This window comes from Ptychodera flava, chromosome 9, assembly GCF_041260155.1.
Source record: "Ptychodera flava strain L36383 chromosome 9, AS_Pfla_20210202, whole genome shotgun sequence".
In the NCBI taxonomy this organism is placed as follows: domain Eukaryota; kingdom Metazoa; phylum Hemichordata; class Enteropneusta; family Ptychoderidae; genus Ptychodera; species Ptychodera flava.
The window spans coordinates 13,314,739-13,342,061 of NC_091936.1; the positions used below are offsets into that span (position 1 = coordinate 13,314,739).

General features: G+C 36.3%; 1 protein-coding gene across 1 annotated transcript; it reads left to right on the top strand.

Moving 5' to 3' along the window:
- Positions 1-161: 161 nt before the first annotated feature.
- LOC139140038 (protein phosphatase inhibitor 2-like) lies at positions 162-25,804 on the top strand. Its single transcript, XM_070709030.1, has 4 exons — positions 162-317; positions 8,330-8,491; positions 16,913-17,007; positions 21,715-25,804. Exons 1-4 carry the CDS (start codon positions 247-249, stop codon positions 21,933-21,935), a joined length of 549 nt encoding a protein of 182 aa, XP_070565131.1. The 5' UTR covers positions 162-246; the 3' UTR covers positions 21,936-25,804.
- The last annotated feature ends 1,519 nt before the right edge of the window (positions 25,805-27,323 follow it).

The following is a 27,323-nucleotide window of genomic DNA, read 5'->3' on the forward strand; positions in this document are numbered from 1 at the left end:
GGGTTATCGCAAATTGACCAATCATCAACCGTCTTTCTGAGTGAGTACAGGCAGTCAAATCGAGGTCAAAAGTTAAATGAGGACATGGACTTGACCTCTGAGATTTATGAATCAGACCATGATACTTACGTACGTTCGATAAAAAATTCAAAATAATGGCCATAAGTCTTGTAGAAAACTCTTCATTTCATATTTTTCATCGAAGGACAATATGACACATTCACGCATGCGCGAAAACTCCGGAACATGGCGGAGAAGCAAGTAAAGGGTATTCTCAAAAATGCTAAATATGTCGAGCAACCAGGCACCAAAAGCGAGTAAGTATTGTTTCAATAAATTTCATTGATATAGTAGTGTTCCGTCAATATCCTACATTTCCACGGTTACAAAATAATTAGATGTTCGCCACCGAAACTCAGTGCCGCGCCATCCCTCCATCCACAGAGTGCACACGCGCGTCACGGCGACTGTTGATATCGGTAGACTACTGTACAGCACAAGCTGTGTAATACTTCTTGTCAACAGTAAACCGGCTCGCGCCGTCGCGTGTAAAATGCAGTGTACAAATGTCATCAGCCGTGTCACATTCGCGCTGCATTCTTAAACCGTCCTAGTTATTATACTGTTGTTCACTATCAAGTTCATTTAAGTCATGTGTATATACCTGTACACAATATTTCCTGAACATTCACTTGTAATTGCGGTGTATTCTGGTACATGTAGCAGCAATGAAGCACAAGCATAGAGGTACCTCCGTGGTACAGGCAAACCAAACCTCAAAATGTGAATATTTATTTCCAAATAAACCATTGGCTGTACACTGGAGAAAATGTATATAAGAACAAAGAAAGATAAGTTCCTGTTCCCAAGAGAGATTCGACTTGTTTATGTACCTCTTATTAGAGAACATAATTTTTCCAAATATCAAATTGTAATTTTGGTGTTTTCTAATTGTCTTCTGTAGCAGCATTGACGTGAATGCTATACAGCTCACAATTTGTTTCTGCAAATGTCTTAAAACCAGACCATAAATATGCAGGAAGAATGAAAAATTTTCCTTCCACACAGACAAGAAAATATTCTTCATGTACTAGGACTCACCATATCGCCTTTTACCGTACGGTATATTAAATCACCGTTATCTACCCAAGAAAGCAACAAATGTGATATAAAGTATCATAATGTGATATAAATTATCTTGCCATTACAACAGTTGAAAAAGAATAAAATGTTGTCTTGTAGTATTTAAATTTTATTACTCATTTAAAAAATGCAACCTCAGTTTATCCTCTGTAATTTAGGTATTATACATTAATTTTGTTTTAATTACCTGAATTAACACTTTCTCAATAATTCTGTTTTCCATTTCATCCAATTTTCTGGAAGTACCAAAAAGCATCATACTATAAATCTTGCTTGTGTTTTCATTAATGTTTATATTAAAATTATTGATTCATTTTGTGCAGTAATTTAAAGTGCAAAGTTTTGTCAAATATTCAGTTTAATGTGAAATTAGTCACTGATTGCTATGGACTGTGTCTTGCATGAAGAGAGAAAAAAAGACCCTCAAGGGCTATGCCAAATTGTACCATGCCTTAACTGCCATGTAAATACTGCTGGAGCCAGATTTAATGACCAGCTGATCGGAAAGCGTCATTCATTAATCATGTACACAAAAATAGAAATTCAACATTGTGTATATGGTGTTATGTAGGTCATTTCCCCCACACTCATCATGACCTGAGTTCAATTAGTCTAGAACATTCTCAAGGTCACTGCCCTTGATGACCTCACAACCTTGAATTCAATTAGTCATGTTTGGAATGTTCTGGAAAGTTGATTAGTTGTGTAAGGGAGATAATTTTAGAACAGTAATTAGCATGTCAATAAAAGTTCTAGATTGTTCTTATATGCCTTTATAAAAGGGACGTGCACAGCTTCCAGTCAGACTTTTGGGATCGTGTCTCTTGTGTGTTACTAAACTCCAGCAGTAGTCATTCTCAAGACTTTTCAAGACCTTCACTGTCAACGCTGGATTTATACTGTGGACTTTGTGCAGCTTCAAGCCTGCAAGCCAAAGGACTGTTCATTCATCCGACTGACTGTTACAACTCTGAGACTGGAGCTTTGCCGTCCCAGCTGAGATAAGTAGTCTGTACACTTTTAAAGCTTGTACTCTGTCCCTGACTTAGCAATTAGTTTTGTTTTCGTAATAAATTTTGTTTAAACGTTAACTGCTGAGTTCACCCTTTTGTTCGTTTTCTCTGCACGTAACAAATTGGGGGCTCGTCCGGGATACGAACATTTTGAGCCGTTTGACAACATTTTGCCTACCTTTTCAAAACTACTGTATACTGTGAACTCAGCGAAATTCAATCATGGCGGAATTCAAGCCAGACGAATTTATGGATGACCTTGATCAGGACACATTTAATTCCCTCAGAAAAGACAACCTCATAGCACTGGCCAATTTCCTTAAAGTAGATGTCAAAAGATCTATGCGCAAGCGAGAAATACAGTTCAAGATTGCAAAACATTTAGTTAATTCTGGCCATTTTGAGGAGTCTGCCTTAAAAGATTATGAGCCTGAGTCTTCCTTCGAACTCAAAAAATTGGAATTAGAAATACAGGCAGATTTCGAGCTAAAAAAATTGGCATTAGAAAAAGAAAAAGAATTACAAATGAAAGAAAAAGAATTACAAATGGAAAAGGAGAGACAGGCATTAGAAAAAGAAAAAATACAAATGCAGTTAGAAATGGAAGAAAGACAGAAAGAGAGGGAATTGGAAATGAAAGAAAAAGAATTGCAAATGGAAGAAAGACAAAGGGAGAAAGAAAGAGAGGAAAAGAAAAGGAAAGAGAATTAGCAGAACACCGACTGCAGTTAGAAATAAAACGTTTAGAGCTTGGACAGTCAGGAAAATTCTTCCCTTCAGACAAGTTTGACATCACTAAGCATTTCAGGTTAGTTCCCCTTTCCAAGAAAAGGATGTTGATAAATATTTCCTTCATTTTGAGAAAATTGCTCAGAGTCTGAATGGCCTAAGGAGTCCTGGTCTATGCTTTTGCAGAGTGCTTTGGTGGGTAAAGCCAGAGAAATTTACATTCAGTTGTCAGTAGAGCAGGCTTCAAATTATGATTCTGTGAAGGAATTAATTCTCAAGGGCTATGAGTTGGTGCCTGAAGCTTACCGTCAGAAATTTAGGGATTGTGAGAAGGTGAAAGATCAAACTTACGTTGAATTTGCTCGAACAAAAGAACAACTGTTTGATCGTTGGTGTTCTTCTGAAAAGGTCAGTCAGAATTATGACAAATTACGACAACTTGTTTTGATTGAGGAATTTAAGAGGTGCATCGGAGTGACATCAAGACGTTTATCAATGAACAAAAGGCAGATACATTGGAGGTTGCTGCACGTTTGGCCGATGATTATTCATTGACCCGCAAATCTTCATTTCTCAGCAAACCATCCCAGTCCTTTTCATACAGAAACAATGCAGGTAAATTTAACTCCTCCTTTTCATCCAAGAATTTTTCAAAGGAGAGTAGAAAATCAAATGACAGCAGTTCACAAAATTCAAGTAACACTTCCACATCATCAGATCCCAAGTCTAAATCTCCTTCTGACAAACAGTTTGGTACACTTCTTGTAATTATTGTAAGAAAGACGGCCATTTAATGTCAGATTGTTTCAAATTGAAAAGAAAACGTGAAGGTCAAAGTAGTCAAAGTGGATCTAAGCCCACCGGCTTTATTTCTTCATCAACTCAATTAGAGTCTAATAATGTGTGTAACACATTTTCTGAGGTTAAACCCCTCTTATCCCCAATTAATGAGGTCAAGGTCAATTCTTCTCAAGATAGCATTATGGGTATTTTCGAACCATTTATTCATGATGGTTTTATATCACTTTCTAGTGATTTTTCTTCCGCTACCCCTGTCAAAATTTTAAGAGATACCGGGGCTTCCCAGTCTCTTTTGTTGGCAGATACCCTGCCGTTTTCTGAAAAGTCATTTTCAGGTTCTAAAGTTCTTATTAAGGGGGTAGATTGTAATGACTACATTCCTGTTCCTCTCCATAATGTCTATTTGTCTTCGGACTTTGTTTCTGGACCTGTGGCTTTAGGTATTAGGCCTTTTTGCCTTTTGAAGGGATTCACCTTCTTCTTGGAAACGACCTTGCTGGGGACAAGGTCATTACTAATCCACTTGTGACTGATAATCCTAGTTTAGATCAGGATCCAGAGCCAATTGAACAAGAGATACCCGATTTATTTCCTTCATGTGCTATTACTCGAACCATGTCAAAGAAAACTTCCAAGAATCAAAATACTCTCAAAAATAATGTCACAGATGTTGACTTAAATGACACCTTTCTCAGTCAGGTGTTTGACACGGATCATTCCGTTATCCTTCGTGGATTTGAAACTTCCAGTAAAACTTCTGCTGACCAAAGTCAGACATTTTCTAGATCAAATCTCATTGCAGAACAACACAAAGACCCAGATATTTTGTCTTTGTTTGACAGGGTAGATGATGATGAAGTAAAACTTCAGATAGCTCTGTTTCCTATTATACAAAATCTGGTATTCTCATGCGTAAATGGAGACCTCCAGATGTCTTGGTTGATGACGACTGGGCTATAAAACATCAAATTGTGGTTCCAAAGCCCTATCGTGCTGAAATATTGCGCCTGGCCCATGAAACCCCCTGGGCTGGTCACTTAGGAGTCAGGAAAACTTATCACAAAATTCTCAGTCACTTTTATTGGCCTAATCTCAGGCAGGATGTAGCACATTTCTGTAAAACTTGTCACACATGTCAAATGGTAGGAAAGCCGAATCAGACCATTCCAAAGGCCAATTTACAGCCAATTCCTGCATTTCAAGAACCATTTAGTAGGATACTAATAGACTGTGTTGGGCCCCTACCAAAAACAAGATCAGGAAATGAGTACATGTTGACAATAATGTGTACATCAACTCGGTTCCCAGAAGCCATACCACTGAGAAATATAAAGACAAAGACTATAGTGAGAGCTTTAGTCAAATTTTTCACTTTATTTGGCCTCCCTAAATGTGTCCAGTCCGATCAAGGCTCCAACTTTATGTCTGGTATTTTTCAACAAGTAATGGATCAGCTAGGCATTAAACAGTATAGGTCATCCGCCTATCATCCAGAAAGTCAGGGTGCTCTTGAGCGATTCATCAAACTTTGAAAAACATGATTAGGACCTACTGTTTTGACACAGAGAAACAGTGGGATGAAGGAATTCATTTTCTGCTCTTTGCTGTTAGAGAGAGTCAATTCAAGAGTCTCTTGGTTTTAGCCCATTTGAGCTTGTATTTGGACATACAGTCCGTGGCCCACTTAAGCTCATTAAAGAGAAATTCCTATCAGACGATGATGATTGTCTGAATATTTTGCAATATGTGTCAGATTTTCGTACGAAACTCTCTAAAGCATGTGAATTAGCCAGAGAAAATCTTGAGTCATCTCAGCAGTCAATGAAAACCAAATATGATAAAAGCACCTCAAAACGGAAGTTTGAACCAGGTCAAAAAGTTCTTGTTCTACTTCCAATTCCTGGCAAACCACTCCATGCTCGTTACTTTGGGCCATACCTAATTGATAAGAAATTGAGTGATTTAAATTACATCATAATAACACCTGACAGGCGAAAACAAAAACAGCTATGTCACATAAATATGCTTAAGCCATATTTTGATAGGGATAATCCTACTATAACTCAGCCTGTCAGTGCAGTCAGTTCAAACCATTATGAAGATAGTGATACTGAAACTGACTTGAGTGAAAATACTCTAAACTCAAAGCTGGGCTCGGTCAAGCTTCAGAACTCAGAAATCCTGGAGAAGCTGGAGTCTACAAAGTTGGCACACCTCCAGCCAGAACAACAACAACAGGTGAAAGAACTGCTCCATGAATATAAACACCTGTTTCAAGATGTTCCAACGAGGGACAAACGTCATCTATCACGACGTTGATGTTGGGGACAGTAAGCCTGTAAAACAACATCCATACAGACTGAATCCAACAAAAGCAAAATATCTCCAGGAAGAAGTCAAATACCTGCTGGACAATGACTTATTGAACCCAGTAAAAGTAACTGGAGTTCGCCGTGCATACTTGTTCCCAAATCAGATCACAGTTATCGTATGTGCACGGACTTTAGGAAGGTCAACACTTTAACAAAGACAGACACTTTCCCAATCCCGAGGATTGATGACTGCATCGACCGAGTGGGAAAAGCCAAGTATGTGACGAAATTTGACCTACTGAAGGGATTTTGGCAAGTCCCTCTGACGGATCGTGCTCGTGAAATATCCGCCTTTGTTACACCAGACGGATTGTTCCAGTACAAGGTGATGCCATTCGGAATGAAGAACTCTCCGGCAACGTTCCAACGGATGATCAACGACGTCATATCCGGGCTAGACGGGTGTGCAGCCTACGTTGACGACGTCGTCCTGTATAGTGACACCTGGGAGGAACACATCAAGCTCATGCGGAAGTTCTTTGAGAGACTGAGCAAAGCAATGTTGACTGTCAACCTTGCCAAATCTGAGTTTGGTTGGGCAGGGTAACTTACCTCGGACATACTGTAGGACAGGGTGAGGTAAAACCTGTTGATGCTAAAATCAGTGCCATTTCAAGTTTTCCCATACCAAACTGCAAACGACAACTGATGCGCTTTCTCGGTATGGCTGGTTACTACAGAAAATTCTGTCCAATTTCTCCACAATTACTGAGCCTTTGACTAACTTACTTAAAAGAAAGTAAAGTTTGTTTGGTCAGAGCAATGCCAACAGGCATTTGATACACTTAAAGCCATACTGCAAAGTGCCCCAGTGTTGTCTGCACCAGATTTCACTTTGCCATTCAAATTAGCTGTAGATGCTAGTGATACGGCTGCTGGTGCTGTTTTATTGCAAGAGGATAGTCATGGTATAGATCATCCTGTTTGCTATTTTTCACGCAAATTTAACAAATCTCAGAGAAACTACTCTACAATTGAAAAAGAGTGTTTATCTTTGATATTAGCTTTACAGCATTTTGAAGTTTATGTTACTTCTTCAAATCAGCCAATAGTGGTTCATATTGATCACAACCCTCTTGTTTTTCTGCAGAAATTTAAAGGCAAAAATCAGAGATTGCTAAGATGGAGTTTAATGTTACAGGAGTTTAATCTTGACATTAGACATATCAAAGGCAGAGACAATTTAATTGCAGACTGTCTCTCTCGTATTTAGAGTTTATTGTTGTTCACTTTCAAGAAATTTTATTGTTGTTCACTTTCAAGAAACTTTACTTTAGAGTAAAACAAAATTTGAGTACTTAAATCCTTTTCAAGATTACATTTGTAAAAGAAAGATTTTTCTTTGAAAAATTTTCTTTTTTTTAAGAGGGGGTGTGTTATGTAGGTCATTCCCCCCACACTCATCATGACCTGAGTTCAATTAGTCTAGAACATTCTCAAGGTCACTGCCCTTGATGACCTCACAACCTTGAATTCAATTAGTCATGTTTGGAATGTTCTGGAAAGTTGATTAGTTGTGTAAGGGAGATAATTTTAGAACAGTAATTAGCATGTCAATAAAAGTTCTAGATTGTTCTTATATGCCTTTATAAAAGGGACGTGCACAGCTTCCAGTCAGACTTTTGGGATCGTGTCTCTTGTGTGTTACTAAACTCCAGCAGTAGTCATTCTCAAGACTTTTCAAGACCTTCACTGTCAACGCTGGATTTATACTGTGGACTTTGTGCAGCTTCAAGCCTGCAAGCCAAAGGACTGTTCATTCATCCGACTGACTGTTACAACTCTGAGACTGGAGCTTTGCCGTCCCAGCTGAGATAAGTAGTCTGTACACTTTTAAGCTTGTACTCTGCCCCTGACTTAGCAATTAGTTTTGTTTTCGTAATAAATTTTGTTTAAACGTTAACTGCTGAGTTCACCCTTTTGTTCGTTTTCTCTGCACGTAACATATGGTGATATGCCGTCCAAGCCAGCATGACATGAGGCACAATGGTCTTCTTTGAGGCAAGGATTTTTTTATGTTACAAGTGGAGGTAAAGAAAGAGCACACAAAGAAATTTCCAGAAATTTTGTGAAGACATCATGATAACTTAGCAGACTGGTCTAGAGGCATAAAGACAGGCATAAACAAACATCATATTTGCACAACCAACAAAAAGTAGTCACTACTATATGCCCCATGGTTTAATTAATATAGAATGAAATTACCACCGGTCATGTTTACTTCCTCTCATTGCCATTTTTTTCTTTAATTTTTCCCCCTTGCTGCTACAGAGATGGTGTCAAATGGGATGAAATGAACATTATAGCAACACACCATCCGCCTGATAAAGACTATGGTCACATGAAAATCGATGAGCCCAAAACTCCATACAATGCTATGGAGGATGATGACGAAGAAAGGAGAGCCATCGATCATGATGATTTGGCTTCAAAGTAGGTATAGAACATGAGTGACAGTGCGAGTATATGAACCAGTTTTCATACTTTAAAAACAAGCAATGATCTGCATTGAAAAAGTAGAGTCTATGCTGTTGTGTGTGCATAGTGAGTTACCATGTTCATCGTCACAAAATTGCTAAATTTTGTCAATTGGAATTGATCACTCTAAATAAAGAGTCCTAGTGGTACATTTTCAGGGCTCGAAATTAACTTTTTACCCTGGTAGTCCCAGTGGGCTACCATTTTCTGAAGTTGGTAGCCCAGCGACAAGGTTGGTAGCCCATGCATGAATGAAGAGGTTTTTTTTGTAAAGAATATTTTATTTATATCTAGACGATGAACGATTTATTTTCATGATTCTATCCAGTGAGTGAATTTTCTGTCATTTGACATCAATACCTGCGTGATACATGGCCTTAGGAGAACGGTTATAGCATGTGTAGTGGACGAAACGGTGACGCCTCAAAGTTTGACGACCTATTCACACATACGCAGAGCTTTGATGTACGCAATGACAACGACTTTTCACTCACACGTGTAAACATAACATGGCTAAAAATAGATTGGCTATGAATTTCAGGATGACAACTTGGTACAGTCATGTTCCTAATACTTTCGTGGCAATTTTGACTATATTTCCCCCGGAAAGCTAAATGTGTGGATGGCCCGACAGCTTTTTCTTTGCAGTTTGAATAATTTGTGTCCAATTGTGATTGATAAATTGTGACTAAATAAATATGAAAATGAATTTTCATGGGCCATCATTTCTCGAGCCTGTTATCCAAGTACATCAGTTCAGATATAAATGATATTTTATTGAAAGTTTGTCGCAAAAAATTCGACATGTCCTTTCTGTGTCCAGCTGGGTTGACTGTATGATCGTCGGTATAGCATGTGTAGTGGCGTCAGCGATCAACATCATGTCGCCCACTAAGTAATTTCCTGTCCCAGGCTTTGGTAGTCCGTGTGGGCTACCATTTCATGGACTTTGGTAGCCCCAGGGAAAAGTTGGTAGACTGTGGACGCGGGACTACCGCTAATTTCGAGCCTGATTTTTGAATACTTAAAACCATGCACCATGAAATCTTTGGTGATGGTTACTCTATAGACATGCATGATCAGCCAAGCAGCAAAGCTGGACATCAGATTTCAAGACACAGACTTTCATTCATGAAAACCATGAAAGGGTGAACAGGCAAAATTATAACCTAGCTTGCATATTCATCAATGTTATTACAATGTTGGTTAGGTGTACAAAATGTTTTTACTAAGTAGTACATTGGTTGAGAGTATGGGTCAAAGTTCCATCTTTTTTTATGGATTTAAAAAAACTATATAACAATGTCCTGCGAACTCAATTCAGTATTGTTGATACTTTGCAAATGATTTGGTGACTGTAAATATAAACCTCAATGTACTGTGGCCAGAGATAAAGAGTTTGGCCAAGCAGTTTGCTCATTAGCATATATGTATTCCTAGTAGATACCACAAATTACATCACTACATCCTGTATTTCCTGTCAGTGAAAGCAGTGAGACATTTTGTTTGTGTCCAATCTTTCAGCATTTTTTGAGATGCAAAACAATAAGACCGACTCCTCAATTCATACCAAACTGAGAGAAAATGTCTGATGAGAGTGAAATTTATCGCTGTATTAAAGCTCCTTATTTGTCATGTGAATGTATGGCAGGCAGCGGGAGACGGATTGCTAGCTAGCATATCAGAGGCTTTCTGCCAGCAAGCAGGCAGAATTTATTAACATTTCATGAGTGCTGACTACATGCCGATGGGGTCACCACTCTCAGTGTAACTGGCAGAACAGTCTAATCCTATAAAAATACCCTGTGGAATATGTAAACTTTTTTGAAAGAAATATCCTTATTTAAATGTGAAGTATTCGGTCATGGAGTCACTGCCTCTTGGCTTTGATGGGAGTATATGTACTTGTAATGCCAGGCAATTAATAAACCAATGAGTAGAATCAAAAGAAGGCAGTTCTTCAGGAATAAAATGTGTATTTCCACTGTGCTATTATCCACTCAACCAATATTATCATAGTGAGTCACAAACCATTGAAGATACTTCAATGAAATATGAATTGTAATTTAGAAAAGTTTACCAATCCAATATTAGAAATTTAATCTTGAAATGGAAAATGACAAAGTGGATAATTAGCAGTATTTGAGGTCATTATGTGTTTGTTGATTGTATCAGTCCAATGAAACAGTCAATATTACACTGTCTGATCCCCCGAGTGTTTCCTTTCATGAGAGAATAATTGGACAAATGATCTGGTAACACTGCACACAGCCAATTAAGATGTTGAAATTTATTGAAAAGGGAACTATAAACAGGAGGAAAGGCATTGTGCTGGTGGACACTAAAGATGTATTTACCTTGTTAAAAGGTTTCCCATTCTTATGATGTATGGTTTATGCAATTGGAGATTGCCTTTGTCCGAGTAAGTATTCATACATCCCAATTATTCATCACATGTGACTATATAACCAATTACCCCAGACAGAAAAAAACACCAATGAAAATTTTCACATTGCATTTAATTTACTTATTTCAAGCATATAGTTCTAATTGTGCATTGCACATTGTATCCCTAAAACTACTTTCAAAACAGGTGAAGGGCTATGGCCTGGTTTGGTGACAGGGATATAAAGGGATTAAAAGCATTAACCCTCTTGAAATGTGCGCAATTTAATGTATGGCTAAGATTAGGATAAGGAGAAATAAATTTATAACATTTTTAACTGAAATGATCAGCTTCTAGTGATTGATAACCATTCGTGATTTCTCAGGCTACTGGTAAGATTAGCTGTTGATTGATACAATGGTTTAGAAGACATCTATTTGTCAAAATCACTTACTGATACATTAGACAGGTTAAATTACATGTTTAACTCCAATGTGAGAAATTGATATGGTATCAGAAACTATAAGTATTAATAAATAATTGTCTTGAATCACTTGCATGTACTGATAGCCAGTGTACATCTACATTCTGTACATGTTCCTAGGTACAATTACCTGTCAGCTGTGTATTGAACTAGAGCCGTTCACCAGTTCATTGCCTTTGTCCAGATATGTTCATTGAAGTTGAGATTTTTTTGTGTGAATGAAGTTTCCCAGTGACATTTTAGAAATAAAAAAGTCATGAAAATGGTCAAGTAAAAATACTTGAAATCTGCACATGTATATTTATATTTATGATACAAAAAAATTTGAGATGGAGAGAACACAAATCTTGTCCAAAAAAGTCACAGACTTACCAAAATAAATATTAATAGAAGTCAAAAATCAAAAGTCAGATCGAGGTGATAATTAGAAATTTTAGTGATCTGCAATGTAGAAATGAGCAATATACCAATAAATAACAGTTAACAGTCAAAACAAGTCAGGTTTGTTATCAGTGGGACTTTGATATTTGGCAAATAATGTCCTTATGAGTGTAAAGGATATAAGATATCTTCAGTTTTGGATCTCATTGCAAAAAATAGTAAGGCTGTTTTCACTTTTCAGAAGTAAATGTACAGTAAGATGAAACATTTTAGTGTATCTACTGTGATGTTTCCAGTGGGTGCACACAGAAGTTGTGTTAAGCCCCAGGCAAAAAATAAAATCACTGAGTTGACATAATTGTGGGCAAAAGGGCAAAAAGCAACAGCCCTTGCATGTGAAAACTGTCAAGAGAGGCTGATTCGTGAGTGAGAAAAGATAAATTTGTGGGAGTCAGATGCAGTCTTTCACCATGGTAATAATTCCATGTAAATACCTGCACTATTGCATCAAACTACTGACTGGATATAGCCAGCAGGTCAACTGGGGTCATCTGAGTAAGTGGTCCCATGGCAACTGCTTTAATAGTTAATCTAGAGTATTTATCTATGTGGCCATGTGGAACTAATGCCTGATTAAATGAGAGTGATAACACATAACTAAAGAGGAAATTTCATCGCAAAAACAAGTTTGATGTAAAATACTCTACGGCAATATAACAGTCATGAATTAAGAAGTTAAATATGAATTAAGAACTTCCACATTTGGTTTCCAGTAGCTTTGCAAGATTATGTCAGAAATGAAATTCAATCTGTTTTTAATAGCTTAAAATTTGACCTTAGTTATCAGTATACATATCTTTATGATCAGTGCACACTACTATTTCATGAGATGTCACTTTTGAGGCTTACGATACGTGTCCATCATTGCAATTGCTTATTTTATGCACTCATTTTAATCATTTGTATGCAATATAATTAACCTCAGTATCCATACAGGAAATTCATAAAGTAAAATTCAGCGGTTAAAAATAGATTGAAGAAGGCAATAAAAACTTAAAACGTTGAATATTTTCATCTGAATTATCTTGGTCTTTGAGGGAAGTTTGGAGGGGTCACTGGAGGGTGAAATTGAGGCAAATATCATAAATGTAATATTTGCAACACATGGGCAATAACTCTCTTTGAAATATATTTCTATATTTGCTATCTATACATGCTTCTTTGCTTTTAACTCTTTCCCTCCCTCTTTCCAATGTAGAGGTCCAACTTTGCCTCAGAATTGAACAGGACTTTCCATCTTGTGGTGGCAAAGTGGGTAGGGAAGACGAGGCAAATGTAAAGTTGGTCACGCCTAAGTTTTGCTATCTGTTTGTCAATGGTGCATCTGTACCCAGGGCCCTACCAGAGAGCTATGTCAGTATTGTACTGTACATTCCCCTTCATGGCCTAACATTGAGTGTGTTCACCGCTGCGTTGTCAGTGATATTACCAGCAGTAACTTTGAAAATGTTACCTGCATACCTATTCAAATCGTGATGACAACACGACATGCCTTGGGAAATCAAACACTGAGTGTCTGTCAAAGCCAGTGAGCCGACTGATAAAATTTATACAAATACGTGCACATGAATGTTTAGTCGTCAGCGTTGAATAAATGCAACTGCAAGACATGCTGGACCTGTCTTTTTTGAAAGTTACACAATCTGGTGGTGGTAAAATGAGAGTCAAGGAAATAAGCGTCTTGAAACCAAAGACCTAAACTTTTGCTCTAACTTTCCAAAAGGAAATTTCAAACCGTTCCTTTTCAAAATCACGAATAAAAATTAGGGAGTCACCATGCACTAGGGAAACAAATTAGTCAATATTTACCGACACTTGAAATTATTATTTTTTTTTCAAAAAATAAGCTAAAGGTAAAAGGTACACTAAAAACTGTATTTTCTCCATAAGCTTCAAAACAAGCCACCACAAGAAGTGATCCAAAATAGTATTGTAAAAGTTTGAGAGTCAAGATATCTGTCCCCAAGGAACATTCTAACTTAAGGCCAGAGACGTCAAAAATATGATTCCCTTGATTTCAACACATGAAAGGTGGTTGTTGTTTTAAAAATCAGAAAATCACCCCAATAATTAAACAGTATATAAAGCACCAGCATTCAGTATGTAGTATCATGGGAAAGAGACAAACACTTAAATAATGGTGTTTCCATGAACTTTATTAGGTACTAGTATTGTGTGGTACAACAAGAATACAGTCACTGTGTGACCATAAAACATTGAGTTGCATTTGAGTTGCAAAAGTGAGAGGCAGGATTTTCTGATTTGAAGAAAGAATGCTGCCTTGGCTACTGCAAAGTGTTAGCTTTATCACAGTGATCTAGATGAATCAAAAAATCCATTGCCATGGAAACACTTCATGCAATATAATACCTTAATGGAGAGACAGCTTTCAAAAGTGAGGTTTGGTCATACCGGTATACAATAACAGCAGGGGTAATAGAGAATAAAATGTATTTAGACCTAGCCTAAAATGTTATGGTATTGTTGTACTTTACTCATGGAAAGCTTTCTTCATAATTATTATCAACAAAAAGATACAAGGGTAAGTATATGCAATGTTTGTAGGAGAAAGGCAGATTTTGAAATTTAAAATGATAAACCACTGTCTGCTTACCCTGTCGGAAAAAATTAAAATATTTAAATTTTACAGACACACACAGACAGACATACAGACAGACAGACACACACCACACACACACACACACACACACACACACACATACACACACACCACAATGACAAAATTTAGCTTAAAATTTGTAGAGAATAAAACAATTTAGTTTTGCATAACAGACCAAAAATGAAAATCTCAAATTATGATAATCCTAATGCATAATATCCCCAGGGTGCATGGAGTCTGCAAGATTGATTCCTACATTATGTCTAATATTAGATTTCAATGATGATTCATGTGCACGGTGTAAACAAATACAAAATCCATTTCTCAAATCTGCCAGCTAAGCTGATAGCATTTAAGTAAATTTCTATGAGAATTATCATATAGACAAGTAATAAAACTACACATGGTTGCATGTTGCACCTGAGGCCAAATAAACCTTACTGTTCCATAAATACGGCAAATCTGTTTTAATCCATCCTTACTTAGTACTTCTAATCACTCCTGGCAGATATGACGGTAACCAACCATAGCTTACGGCGTAACAGTTCAGATTATAAAATGTCAGTGACTGCACTGTACATGTCAACAGCATTGAAAACATGGAGATGTCTGTTATAAAACAGCCCAGTCTGTGGTTTCATGTTTTATAGTAAAATGTAAATAGTGTATCAATGTAGAATTTCTGAGTGATGACTGTTGAAAAGTATCATCAGTCAGGGTTGTCACTGCTGTGTTTTAACCCTTTTCTTAGTTGTCACATGGTCAGAGGGACTGTGTTTGCCAGGACTGTTTTGTGACCCTTTCATATTAAATGTTCTTGAAACAGTAACCAATTTTCTAGTCAACAACTTATCTTTCAAGAGAGCTAAATCAAAAGCTCACAAGATTAATGTACTTTCATATCATACCATGTAATACATCATACTTATCCTAGAATAAAAGCTACCTGATTGAAATTTACATTCTCTTCAGTCCAGGAAAGCAAAGTACATTGACCTATTTAAAGCAATTTTATCATTCAATGTAAAACATATTTCTTTAGCTAGCATCCATTGTTAGTGAAATTTAGCTAAGTCTGTCAATTCACTAATTTCTCATGACGCTAATTTAAATTTTTCTCAGTGTTTACTATGGTTAAGATGCCCCTTTAGCTAAATTAGAAACTGGCTGGTTGTGATGAAAATTCAAATACATTTAAAAAGCATGCAGTTTATTCAAGGTGTTTTACAGTACATGTATATCATTTTACTGTTTACCAGTGGTTGTGTAATTTAGAATTCCAGCTGAAAAATATAGACCTCTCAGGCTTTGCCAGTTCTATGCTCAATATGCATTGGCTGAAATTGTAAATTATCATTGGTTGGTCTTCATTGTAGCTTATTACAGTATAATGTACATTACTTTAATAAATGCACTGAGTGAAGCTCAGTGACTTTGGTAACTTTTGTTCCAAATAATGGTTGCATCATTGAATTTGAAATGAGTTCACTCTTTCTTTTTCTTCAAAACACAGTCTCTTGGCAATATAGTTCATTCTGGGAAAGCACAGTCTGCAATATCATTCCTGTAATTATTAACCTATCCCACAATTCTGTAAAGTCACTCTTAACTGTTTGCACTTTGACCCCAGTGACCCATGACATCATGCAGGGTTTAACTTCCAAACAAGGATTCAAAGGATTGAAGTAGTCATACCTTTCAAAAACTTTTAACATTAAATTTGGTACAAATCATTTGGTTTTTGTGCACAAGTGCAATCTCTGTTTAAGGACATACAGTGCAAGGCTTAAAGTCGCATCTCTGTCAACGCTGCAGTACCCATTAACTCTCAAACTTTTATATAGTGCATAGGGTAACATATCCTGTAATGGTATAATGACTCATTATCAGTTGATCAGCATAGTAAGACTATACCAAAGTCATACATTTTGCATGAATATATACATTCATTTCAAAAATCAAGTATTGGATGGACTCTGTAATTGTTCCAGTATATTTTTCAGATCAAGTCATGTACATTGTTACAATCTATTGATTAAATCTATAATTTCAAAGAATCATAGAATTATTTAATTTGTTACAATCTATTGATTAAATCTATAATTCTAAAGAATCATGAAATTATTTAATTTGTACATAGAATTATTTAATTTGTTACAATCTATTGATCTATAATTTCAAAGAATCATGGAATTATTTAATTTGTAATAGAAAAGGAATGATTTGGTATTGCCCTATATCCCTTTTATCCTGAATGAAAAGAAAATAAATAGTACAACAGATACAGTGAAGAGAAAGAAAAAATGTAATGTACATCTCAGTGAAAGAGATATTACTGATATATATGTTATGAATTATTATTGCATTGCAGTTATATCAACGTGAGCCTTAAGACATCAGTAGTTTAACATTACATGCAGTCTATATTCGTCATTTGTCTTGTAGGTTAGAAGCTAAAGGTGAAAAGAGATGGTGGGAGAAAGAAGAGGGGGAAGAAGAAAGTAGTGAAGAAGAAACTGAAATGACAGATGAACAGAGAGGTGAGCTTTGGTTCTTCCACTCTGATCCAGAATAGTTTGAAGACTAGCAGGCAATAAAAATAAATAAATAGGCTGGTATGACGATATACATCTGTGTGCATTATATGTGTAATAGCGTAGTGTACATGCACAGCTGTGTAACTGCTCAAATGCTTGGAGGATGGGGGAGGAGGGGCAGATGCTTGAGGGTTGGGGAGGAGGGGGTTTATGAACAGTTACAAGTCATACTCATTCTTTTGAGCTTAATTTCTGATTCATCATGCTGCACAAAAAAACCAAACCCCCGTGGTAATGCCTTCAGCATTTGCTGCAGGGAGGACAATGGTCTTTGGTGATTGTCATTGTCTTCACTGTACTGACTTGGCTCAGGTAGGCCAGATGGCTTTGGTTTTAATTAATGATAATTAAGTATTCCAATTAAGTCTGGTATGTTATGGCAATATAATGTCTTAACATTGCAAGCCTATATACAACATCAGTTTTACCTTCTCGTGTCTATTTATAGACAGAGAAGGTATTAGAGTTGAAAACCAATATGCTGCTGTCAAGAACTTCCGTCTGTCAAGACTTCCGTCTGTCAAGATCCGTTGACGTCATGCCATTGTGATGGGTCATATCATAAACTGGTGGGGGTGTTCATGGCTCAGGTTGAGGTGTGGGAGAACGATTTTGAGCTATGACAAAAATCAAAAGGGACTTAGCGGCATAGCCACAGTGTTAAGCCTTTCTCCAAGGTTTCTTAGTTGACTACAATCTATTACAGACTACTGAGCTGACGTTAGGGGTCCTCACTTTGTGTTTGCTCACTCTGTGAGCGCTGGTGTTTGGTACTGAGTTGCGTGGATATCCCTCATGGCCTCACGTGATCTGGGCCTGTTGCATAATCTGCAGAGATGATCTATATGCCTCCGAGTCTGAAAACTGTCATTGTGTAAGCCTGTCGGCATTTTCTTGCATTTTTTCTCATTTAATTGTGCAAAATATCGGCGAGTACCTCAATATTTCAAGATACCCTTTCTTCCCAATCGTTTCCTGGAGTTTCAGAGTCATATGAACGAAAATGAGTGAAAGTTTTAGACAGGAAAATCGGACGTCAGCCATGTTCAATGTTCACAGTACAATCAGAAGTTTACGTGGAGGAATTAACCAACAAACACAGGAGTGTTCATGATGCCCGCCCTCTAGAGGCAGACCCTCCTATATGAAGTACCACATTTGATGCTTGTGGAAAGCTTGACCACACAATGGAGCATTTAAACTTTTAGAAAATGACAAACTGAATAAGAAGGTATTCAGAAAATGTCAAATACTGAGGAAAAATGCGCAAATATTCAAAATAAACAGGTTAACTGATTGGTCAGCTATAAAAAACAATGAAAATGTTTATGATCAAAAGTTTTTGAGATGCGCACATTTTAACAAATACAGAAATTATTAACATTATAAATATAAGACCAAACTATTTTTTCAGGGATGGGACAGGTTGGAAATGAGGGATGAGAGACAAAGGCACTCCTATTGCTGCATGTGGATGCAGCCACACCATTTCATTTACAGCATACTTATTCACTGTGTTGTGTTCAAGTTCCATATTGTACTGACTGTCATACAAGGATAACATAAGCAAATCAAATCAAATAGAAAAGGATCAATGCTGTTGTGTGGATTTTGCTGAACATGGCTGATATTTCGCCCTATATATTTGGTATCCAGCAAAGGCATATTTTGATGTAAAGTCAAAATTAACACTACATTGCTGACAATATATTTTACCGTTTCTGCATGAATTTTTCTTTTTTAAATTATAGTATATTAGTACTTCAAACAGATTAACAGTTATCGTGATGTCAACCATAATTTTACATCACAAAGACTGTAATTCTGCCAATTTTTTTTGTTTTTCAGTCATTTTATAAATTTTGCACTGCACAAGATGATTGAACAAATTGCAATGTTTGAATTGTAAACTCAAAGAATAAAAATCCTTTGGTCACAAATTAAATTTTTTTTGAAAAGAAATTTACTCTTAAACACTTTTAGCATATATTCTTACATGGTCATGTATTTTAAGGAAAATATGCCTATTAAAAACAGTAATTTCTTCACTTTCAATTTTTTTCAATACTATGACAATTATCAGCCATGAGGTTATACAAACACAAGACCAGATAGGCGTTTTTCATCATTTCCACAGGACTCTTTGGAAAATCCATTAAAAACAGTTAAAAGTGACTGGAAATGATCACTTGGTATACATTTAATTTACAGATGCCAGGTTGTGTATTTCACATGCACTCAGGTCAGTAAGGAAGTGCGTCATTACTATTTTGGACTGTTAATTCTTATTCTGAATTGTTTAACTTTTTTCCACATTGAACTATCTTTAGGCAGTTTATACTGTAGCTTAGAATTTTTTTGATTGATGTATTTAATCATCTTTTGGGTTCTTTGGGTCATATCCACCTCATGCCCCTACATCATCAACTATTTACCAACAACTCCATGCCAACAACCAATTACCTGACCTGGCCACACATTAGAGAAGGTACAGCGTCATTACGGTATTTTCATATTCCTGTCTGATTTCAATTCAGTTTCAACTCAACTGAATTGCAAAGTATCACTCTAAGTTCCCTTGTAACATGTGATATGCGGTCAAAAACACTGATCCAAAGCTGCTCAAGACTAGCCTTGAGGATTGATGCCAGAACTTTCCATTTGCCACATTCTTAGTCTTATATCTTAATCCATTATTGTTATAAACAGCTACATTACTCCATTATGAAACTCTAACATTTGTACAAGTATTTGAAAATTTCAAATTATCTGTCGAAGCATAATAAAATGAAAAAATAGATATTGTGGTAGGTATATTGAGCATGAATTTCAATGATATGTACCGTTTTCCATACAAAAAGAAACTAAAAGTCTTAAATATGGATATTTCCCTTGTGGATTTCACAGAAATAAAGTATGCCAGGTTAGTTGATTCCACTTTGTCAGTAGAGAAGAGACAGAATAAAGAAAATTGCCTGTTCTGTGTATGTTTACCTTCAAAAGAAAATTTGTGACTTGGATAGGGAAGTCTGGTTTTCCTGTTAGGATTAATGGATTCAGTGAAGTGCAGGCATACAAAGGTATGGCCATTCAGAAACTCTCAAAATGAAGAAGAATTAAAAACTGAATTCTGCAGGTTACAGTCAGTCAATATAGAGTGACTTTTATACGTGGATGATATGTTTGTGTGTCTTGGCTGATGATATTTATCAGGGTGACTGAGAAGGCGAGACAGAAGAATACTTGGTTGATACTGAAGTATTTTATAAATCAAAATAATATAACTCTTGCGGGTCCAATTGCTTGACAAAGGTATAGGAAGGCCCCCAAAGGAAACCTGATTGTTTTCACAATGAAGATTCAATGTTCAATGCTTTTCACATTTATCGCCACTGGGTTGTTTTTTTTATTTTTAAGGTAGAATGCGCCTAAGGGAACGATATTCTGACTCAAACGTTTACAATACAATTTGGTCTGCAACTTTGTTAGGGGCTTGTTTTCAAGCTATTAGAGTAAGAAAACATTTTAGTTTTTTTGAAAATCAAAACTTTTATTTTTCCCCCATAGAGTAAACACAGGAGTTGCAGCCATTTTGAATTTCAAACTTTGGTAAATATTGGGTAATTTGCTGCTCCAGTACCAAATTTTGCATGGTGACCCCTGATATTTATTCTTGATTTTGAAAGGGAACGATTTTAAGTTTCCTGATGGAAAGTTTGACCAAAAGTTTAATTCTTTCAATTTCAAGTGAACTACTTTAAGATATACAAGGTAAAACAAATGTGTTGATTGCAGTCATAATATTACATCATATTTCCTATTTCCTGCATATCGTTATCTGGGGAAGCGCCATGGAATATTGTTATCTAGAATTGCAAACACACTGACCCGTCAGTGTTGCCGATTGAAAGCATGGTTTCCGCCATGGTCAGCAGAATAGGTTTGTGGACGGCGGTCTGCAGTATGTCCTCTAAGATGTATGTGGCATTTCTTGGCCATCTGTGGCAATTTGAGAAGTTCTGAAAATTTCTGCACACATGTGAAGTACCGTACATGACATGAAGACTTGCAGCTTGTGTCAAATAAAACTATGTGGTCCGTCACGTTTACAAGGAAAGCATGTTGTTGGAACCTTGTCAAACTGCATGAATGCATTTATGCATGTCAACCCAAGGTACCATATGTGCCACAAAACTGGAAAAGACTTTGATCTTTTGTTCAAACTCTCTGCAAGAAAAGTCAGAACCATCGGCTTCCAGACTTGAATAAAATCAGGGATCACTGAGAAAATTTTAGCACTAGAGAAACAAAATTCCCTAAAATTGACAGATATTTGAAATTCAAAATGGCAGTTGCTATCCTTTTTTTGCAACTCTATGGGGAAATATATAATTTTTGATTTTCACGAAAACAAATAGCTGAAAAAGTTCATTGACCCCACAAGCATAAGAAATAAGTCTGCACAATCAGTATACAAGTAAAGTTTAGTAAAAATAGTAAAGTCTGAATATCTGTCCCACAGGTAGCTATCTTAAACTGTTCACCCCCAGTTACCTGTAAACAGGTCCACAATCACCACTGATAACAATGGGTTTGGGCCAAACCATGGTGATGAAAGGGGTAATATTTTGTTCTGTCAAACATCCACAGAAGAGAAGAAGAAGTTTGAGCAGAAGAGGAAACATCACTACAACGAATTTTACAACATGAAACTAGCCAAAAAACTCATCGAACAAGAACTTGCAGACATGGAAGATGATGACGACGATGAAACACAAGCCAGCACAAGTACGCAACAACAACAGAAATCAGAGAAAGCTGATGACAAATCAAGTAAGACAAGCAATGATGCGGATGAAGTACAACTCTAATTTATAAGGAAAAAAAGAGACAGTTCTAAGACAGAAAAGTCTGTTTCATTTACTATCATGTTATTTGCCAAGAGATGCATAGTTTGAGCAATAACCTGTGGTGGGGAGCTTAAAGAATATATTTTAAAATGTACTGTTATGTTTTTTCTTGGAAACTTTATTTCATGTTCAACTTTCCATAGCTATTATAAATATTCTTTTGTGGTATATATACGCAATTTGTCTTGAATTTTGGTTACCCCCTTGTCTTAGAGCTTGCCTCATCCCATGCTGCTCAAATTGCCAAAAAGATTAATGAAAAAAAGTACAACCAAGGGTCTTTTCGAGAGTTCTTATAAATTATATTTTATTGTGAAGTATAAAATTAATGAAAGATTATTTTTGATTGCGTAGTGCTGGTGTAGTGATGGTAAGGTGGGTATTGCAAATCAAAGCCATTTCTCAGCTGTAGACATATATTTGTCTCGTGACAAAGGTTGACACCTGGTGGGTTTTATAATTAGCAGTAGATAACTTAATGGAAAAGGTTATCATGTAGTACACGGTATTCACATGTTAGCTAATCCACCATCACCACCAGTATCCCTCCCCTCTCTCTATCTGCCCATCCTGCTATGGGTTCTGTCTTGTTTTTAAAAGTCATTTAAGTTTGCATTTTACCTCATTTAGACGTAAGTTAAGTAAGCGGAGATTCTTTCGTTGCTGAAATGTTGAAGCACTGTGCCTTGCTGTAATGATCCACATGTCTGAGTGGTTTTTATTCAGAACAGCCTTATAAGGTATTTGGGATATTCAGCAACTGAAAATGAAGGAATTTTCAGATGTTCTGCTTTCAAATTACTTGTTTATTTACATGTATACACATGACATGCCCTAGGAATTTCAGCTTTGGCGTTGTGTTTGACTTTTGGCAAAAGAATCCTCCCCTCTAAACGCTGAATACATGTGAGATTTTTGTATTTATTTGTCAAGGATTCAATTTTAGGGTTTATGGATCACAGAATATACCGGTATTCTTGCTTTTGCTTTGTTCCTATGAAAGGTGAGACTCAGACAGAAAAGTTATGGGGAAAAAAATGGAGTACTTTTTCTTCAGTGCTTGAATTTAACAGACATAAAACCCAGCTTCAAACATGATTTTTAGCAACCATTCAGATTTCAATTCTAGACTCATGTTTCACAAGTGATGATGTTGTCCATCATGTTTTTTAAAAAGATAATTTTCCAGATGCAATAATTGAGTTTGATTTATTAGAATGATAGTAAGACTCCTGTAGTCGTGTAATTATTACCACCGATGGTACCAGCGATTACATATTTTCCGCTTTTTGCAGATTGAAAGTCAGAAGTCTAGTGACTGCAGGGCTCAACAAATTGCTGTAAATATTTGCATATTTTCCTCAATAGGCTGTTAGAGTTTTGCCACTGTATTATCATCTATTTCAACATGCGTAATTTGAGTGTTCAGAGCAAAACGTGAATTGAAAAATCTGAGAATTTGTTCCAAAACGGTCACTTGCAGCTGAACAAAAATAAAGGAAAGCCAAAGTAGATAAACATGTAGTTTCACTAGAATGAGACATCTTTGAAAACTCATCAGAAATCACACCGAATAAAACTACTGACAGATTTATGGAACTTGGGGTACTGGATAACTCCAAAAAGCTCAAATATATTCATGTCACCTGTTTCTCAAATATACACCTATTCATGAAAAGTATCATATTCTTAAAGTTTATTGTAAGGCAGTGTTCATGTCTTGATGTTAATGTTCTGCAATTTCATTTTGTTTCAAGAAATTCAGTTCAAATCCATGCAGTTTTAGGGCTTGTGTTTGTACATTAGTGTCAGCAAGATCTTTGTGCTATAGACTGTAGAAAATCAAAGCTACTTGCAGTGTTTTGCAATAAGAAATTTAGACCCGCACTCATGAAATAATTCCCCTCTTTACTGTACTTTCTTCTCTCTCTCTCTCTCTGTCTCAGTCCTCAGCAATTAAAGGTAAAGTAACTATAACTTTTGATGGTTTGTTTCATTATATTTATTTTTAAAAACAAAAATAGTGAAAAAATTGTGAAATAGTAAAAGATGATAAAAAAAAAATTAGCTAGAATTTCTTGTTCTACTGCCAAAAACATGTTGAGATACACAATGTTGAGATTGTCAACTCAGCCTGTACATTGTTATCATTGCCCAGTGAATACTAGTCTGGAGTAGAATTCAAATGTAAACTACAATTGTGCATTTACACAATGTAGACAGTGTGTTCACAAGCTAAGTAATTGATGCTTTCACATGCTTTTTGGAGTTGAACAAGAACTAGCAATTAGCATATAAAATGAAAATAGTGAAAAAAATTCATCAAAAGTTACAGCTCCCGGCCCTTTAAGTCGGGTGATTGCGTTTGCACTTTGGGATGGTAAGGAGAGAGGCAAAATTTCTGGTCACTCATCCCTGGGCCCTGTTACCCCTATATCTAGACGTGTGGTTTATCCAGTAGTATAATATTCACACAAATTAACAGGTCTGTTGCCATGCCATTGTTTGTCATAACGGTAACTCAACTCATCAGTACACTGTTTGGCATAGGAAATGCTATCGAATACAGATTGACAATCACATAAATGGAGGCTTTATCAAATGTGTACCTCAGAAACTTGTATTTACTCAACAGAAGATTCAGAAAAAATATTTGAAGTGTTTTTTTTCAGCGTTTACAAGATTAAAATTTAAACAAGATGAACAATCTGTGTGCAGCCAGAGTATCTTAATGATGTTTTATTCATGAGAATTTTGAATAAGAATAAATTTTATGTTTAGAGGTGTTGTCCAATGATGGTCCTAGATAGTCCTGTACTACCGAATTCCATCCACTTTGAAACAAGTCGCATGATGTATTCCATATTTTTTTGTGAATGTGTAAAACTCATTTGTGGTAGAGCATTTCTTTGAAGGTTTTTACTGTACTATTATACTGTCATCAATAGAGTTTTTTTTTGAGGTTTTTTCAAAAATTTTGTGCATATTTTTCATATCATACAAGTACTGTGATTGAGAATGTAATGGTGCTTTGTTTCAAGCAGGTTTTGATTTATATGTAAAGACATCTCTTACCCTGTTCATCCCCAATTCTCTGTAAACAGGTCCACAATCACCATTGGTAACATTGGGTGTTGGACCAAATCACAATGGTGAGAGGGTCGAGCAAGTGAGAAATCATTTCAATTACAGTAAAAAAGCTCCTCTAGTTGTAACTTTTCATGTATTTTCAATAATTTTTGGTTTGTCTCTAAAGAATACATTCTTTCTCTACTTTCATACTCTTGTCGAAACGTCCAGAGTCCATTGCGCAACATGTCATCATATGTGTGCAATGTCCATTGACAACTGAATTTCAGCCTGGATTAGAATTCAATGGTCAATAAAACCATTGCATATTGTATGCAATGTATCTGTTTACGAGCTAGTACAATTGTCAGTATCCAGAATCTGAGGGAGAAGAGCATGAAAATAAATGTTTTTTAAAGAACAAGAAGAATGAAAACATCATTGAAAAATACTGCGATTGTTCCTTTTAACATCATTCATGAAAGTATATATTGAGCAATGAAGCTTGACAAAGCATGTGTCAGTGAACTTGAACTTTCCAGAAAGTTTCGCAGAACTGCCTTTACAGAGCTCAGATTTTTGCTTGAAATATGTTCAAACGTGCAGCGAATGCTTTAAATATATTCAGTTAAATAAGAAATGCATTCCCTACTGCCATGAACAGTGGAGACTTTCCATCCATGAGCTAGTAGTATCTCAAATTTTTCATCAATGTACCTAAATGTTTTTTGAAATACAAAAATCTTCATTCCTTCCCTGTGTATGTGTATTCATGTGTGTGTGTTAGTTAAATATAACTAGAAAGGTAGAGTTAAAAATACAACCATGGTTCTTACTGCTTGATTGAAAGGAAGGGTGTAGCAATATGGAAAGAGCTGCTGTTTAAAGTTAATGCAGTCAACATTGCATCTGTTATTGTATTTAATAGAGAAGGTGGTTTCATTTTTTTGGAATAAAAAATTAAGGAGTGAGAGTTTTGTTCATGCAGGGAGAGTTGAACATGAAAAAGGCATATCATAGCTGTATGGTTTCTATCTCAGCATGGAAACATGTCCAGATGTGTCCTTTCAACACAGTGTAGGGAGTACAGTTTAAACCCTTCACCCCCAGTTCCCTGTATACAGGTCCAACTTTACCATAGAAAACGATGGATTAGGGACAAACCATTGTGGTGAAAGGGTTAAACCTCCCCTGTATGCAGGTTGTCATCCACTGCAGTGTAAACAATGGATGTGTACCAAGCCATGGCGATGAAAGAGTTAGGTTGTGAGCAAAGATCTCTCTGTACCTCATGGTTGAAAGCGAATAGCTGATAAGTTCTGTCGTGTGAAAAAGCTGCAGCTGCAGGGCTACAAGTTCAACCGTTGCTGTTGTCCTATTTACATGCACAGAGTTGGTCACTTTAAATCAATATAACGTCCTTTCAAGATTCTTAGTGAATTTCCTTCTTAAACCCACTTCCCTGAAAGTGTGGCTGCATTACTCTGGACGTTTCTCAGTGGTCAGATCTGACCTCATCGTTGTAAACAAAGTGGGGATTGCACCTCATCATCTTTGTTTGTTGGTTTGAAAGTACAGAACAGAACTTTGGCATCACAAATTGGGGATTGCACCTCATCATCTTTGTTTGTTGGTTTGAAAGTACAGAACAGAACTTTGGCATCACAAATTGGGGATTGCACCTCATCATCTTTGTTTGTGGGTTTGAAAGTACAGAACAGAACTTTGGCATCACAAATTGGGGATTGCACCTCATCATCTTTGTTTGTTGGTTTGAAAGTACAGAACAAAACTTTGGCATCACAAATTGGGGATTGCACCTCATCATCTTTGTTTGTTGGTTTGAAAGTACAGAACAGAACTTTGGCATCACAAATTGGGGATTGCACCTCATCATCTTTGTTTGTGGGTTTGAAAGTACAGAACAGAACTTTAGCAACAAAAATCACACCTGTTGACAATTTGAAATGAGGTTCATAGTCATTTCAACATTCATGGAGGTACTTTTTATAAATTATACTTAACTTTTGTTGTTAAAATTTCTCTCTGAGTGACCGAGTCCTTTCATTTCAAAATGGTTGATGTAAATGCTTTTTGTTTATGTATTTAATGTATTCGATGTTGTTTATTTCCAGAAATTAAACTTTTCTTTATATATTTTCTGATATATTGTTACGATATTTTTGAAGAGAGGGAGGGGACCCACGACTACCATACCAGTTGTTACTGTTACATAGAAAAATTATACATCAGTGCAGTAAAGTCCGCCCCCCCATTTTT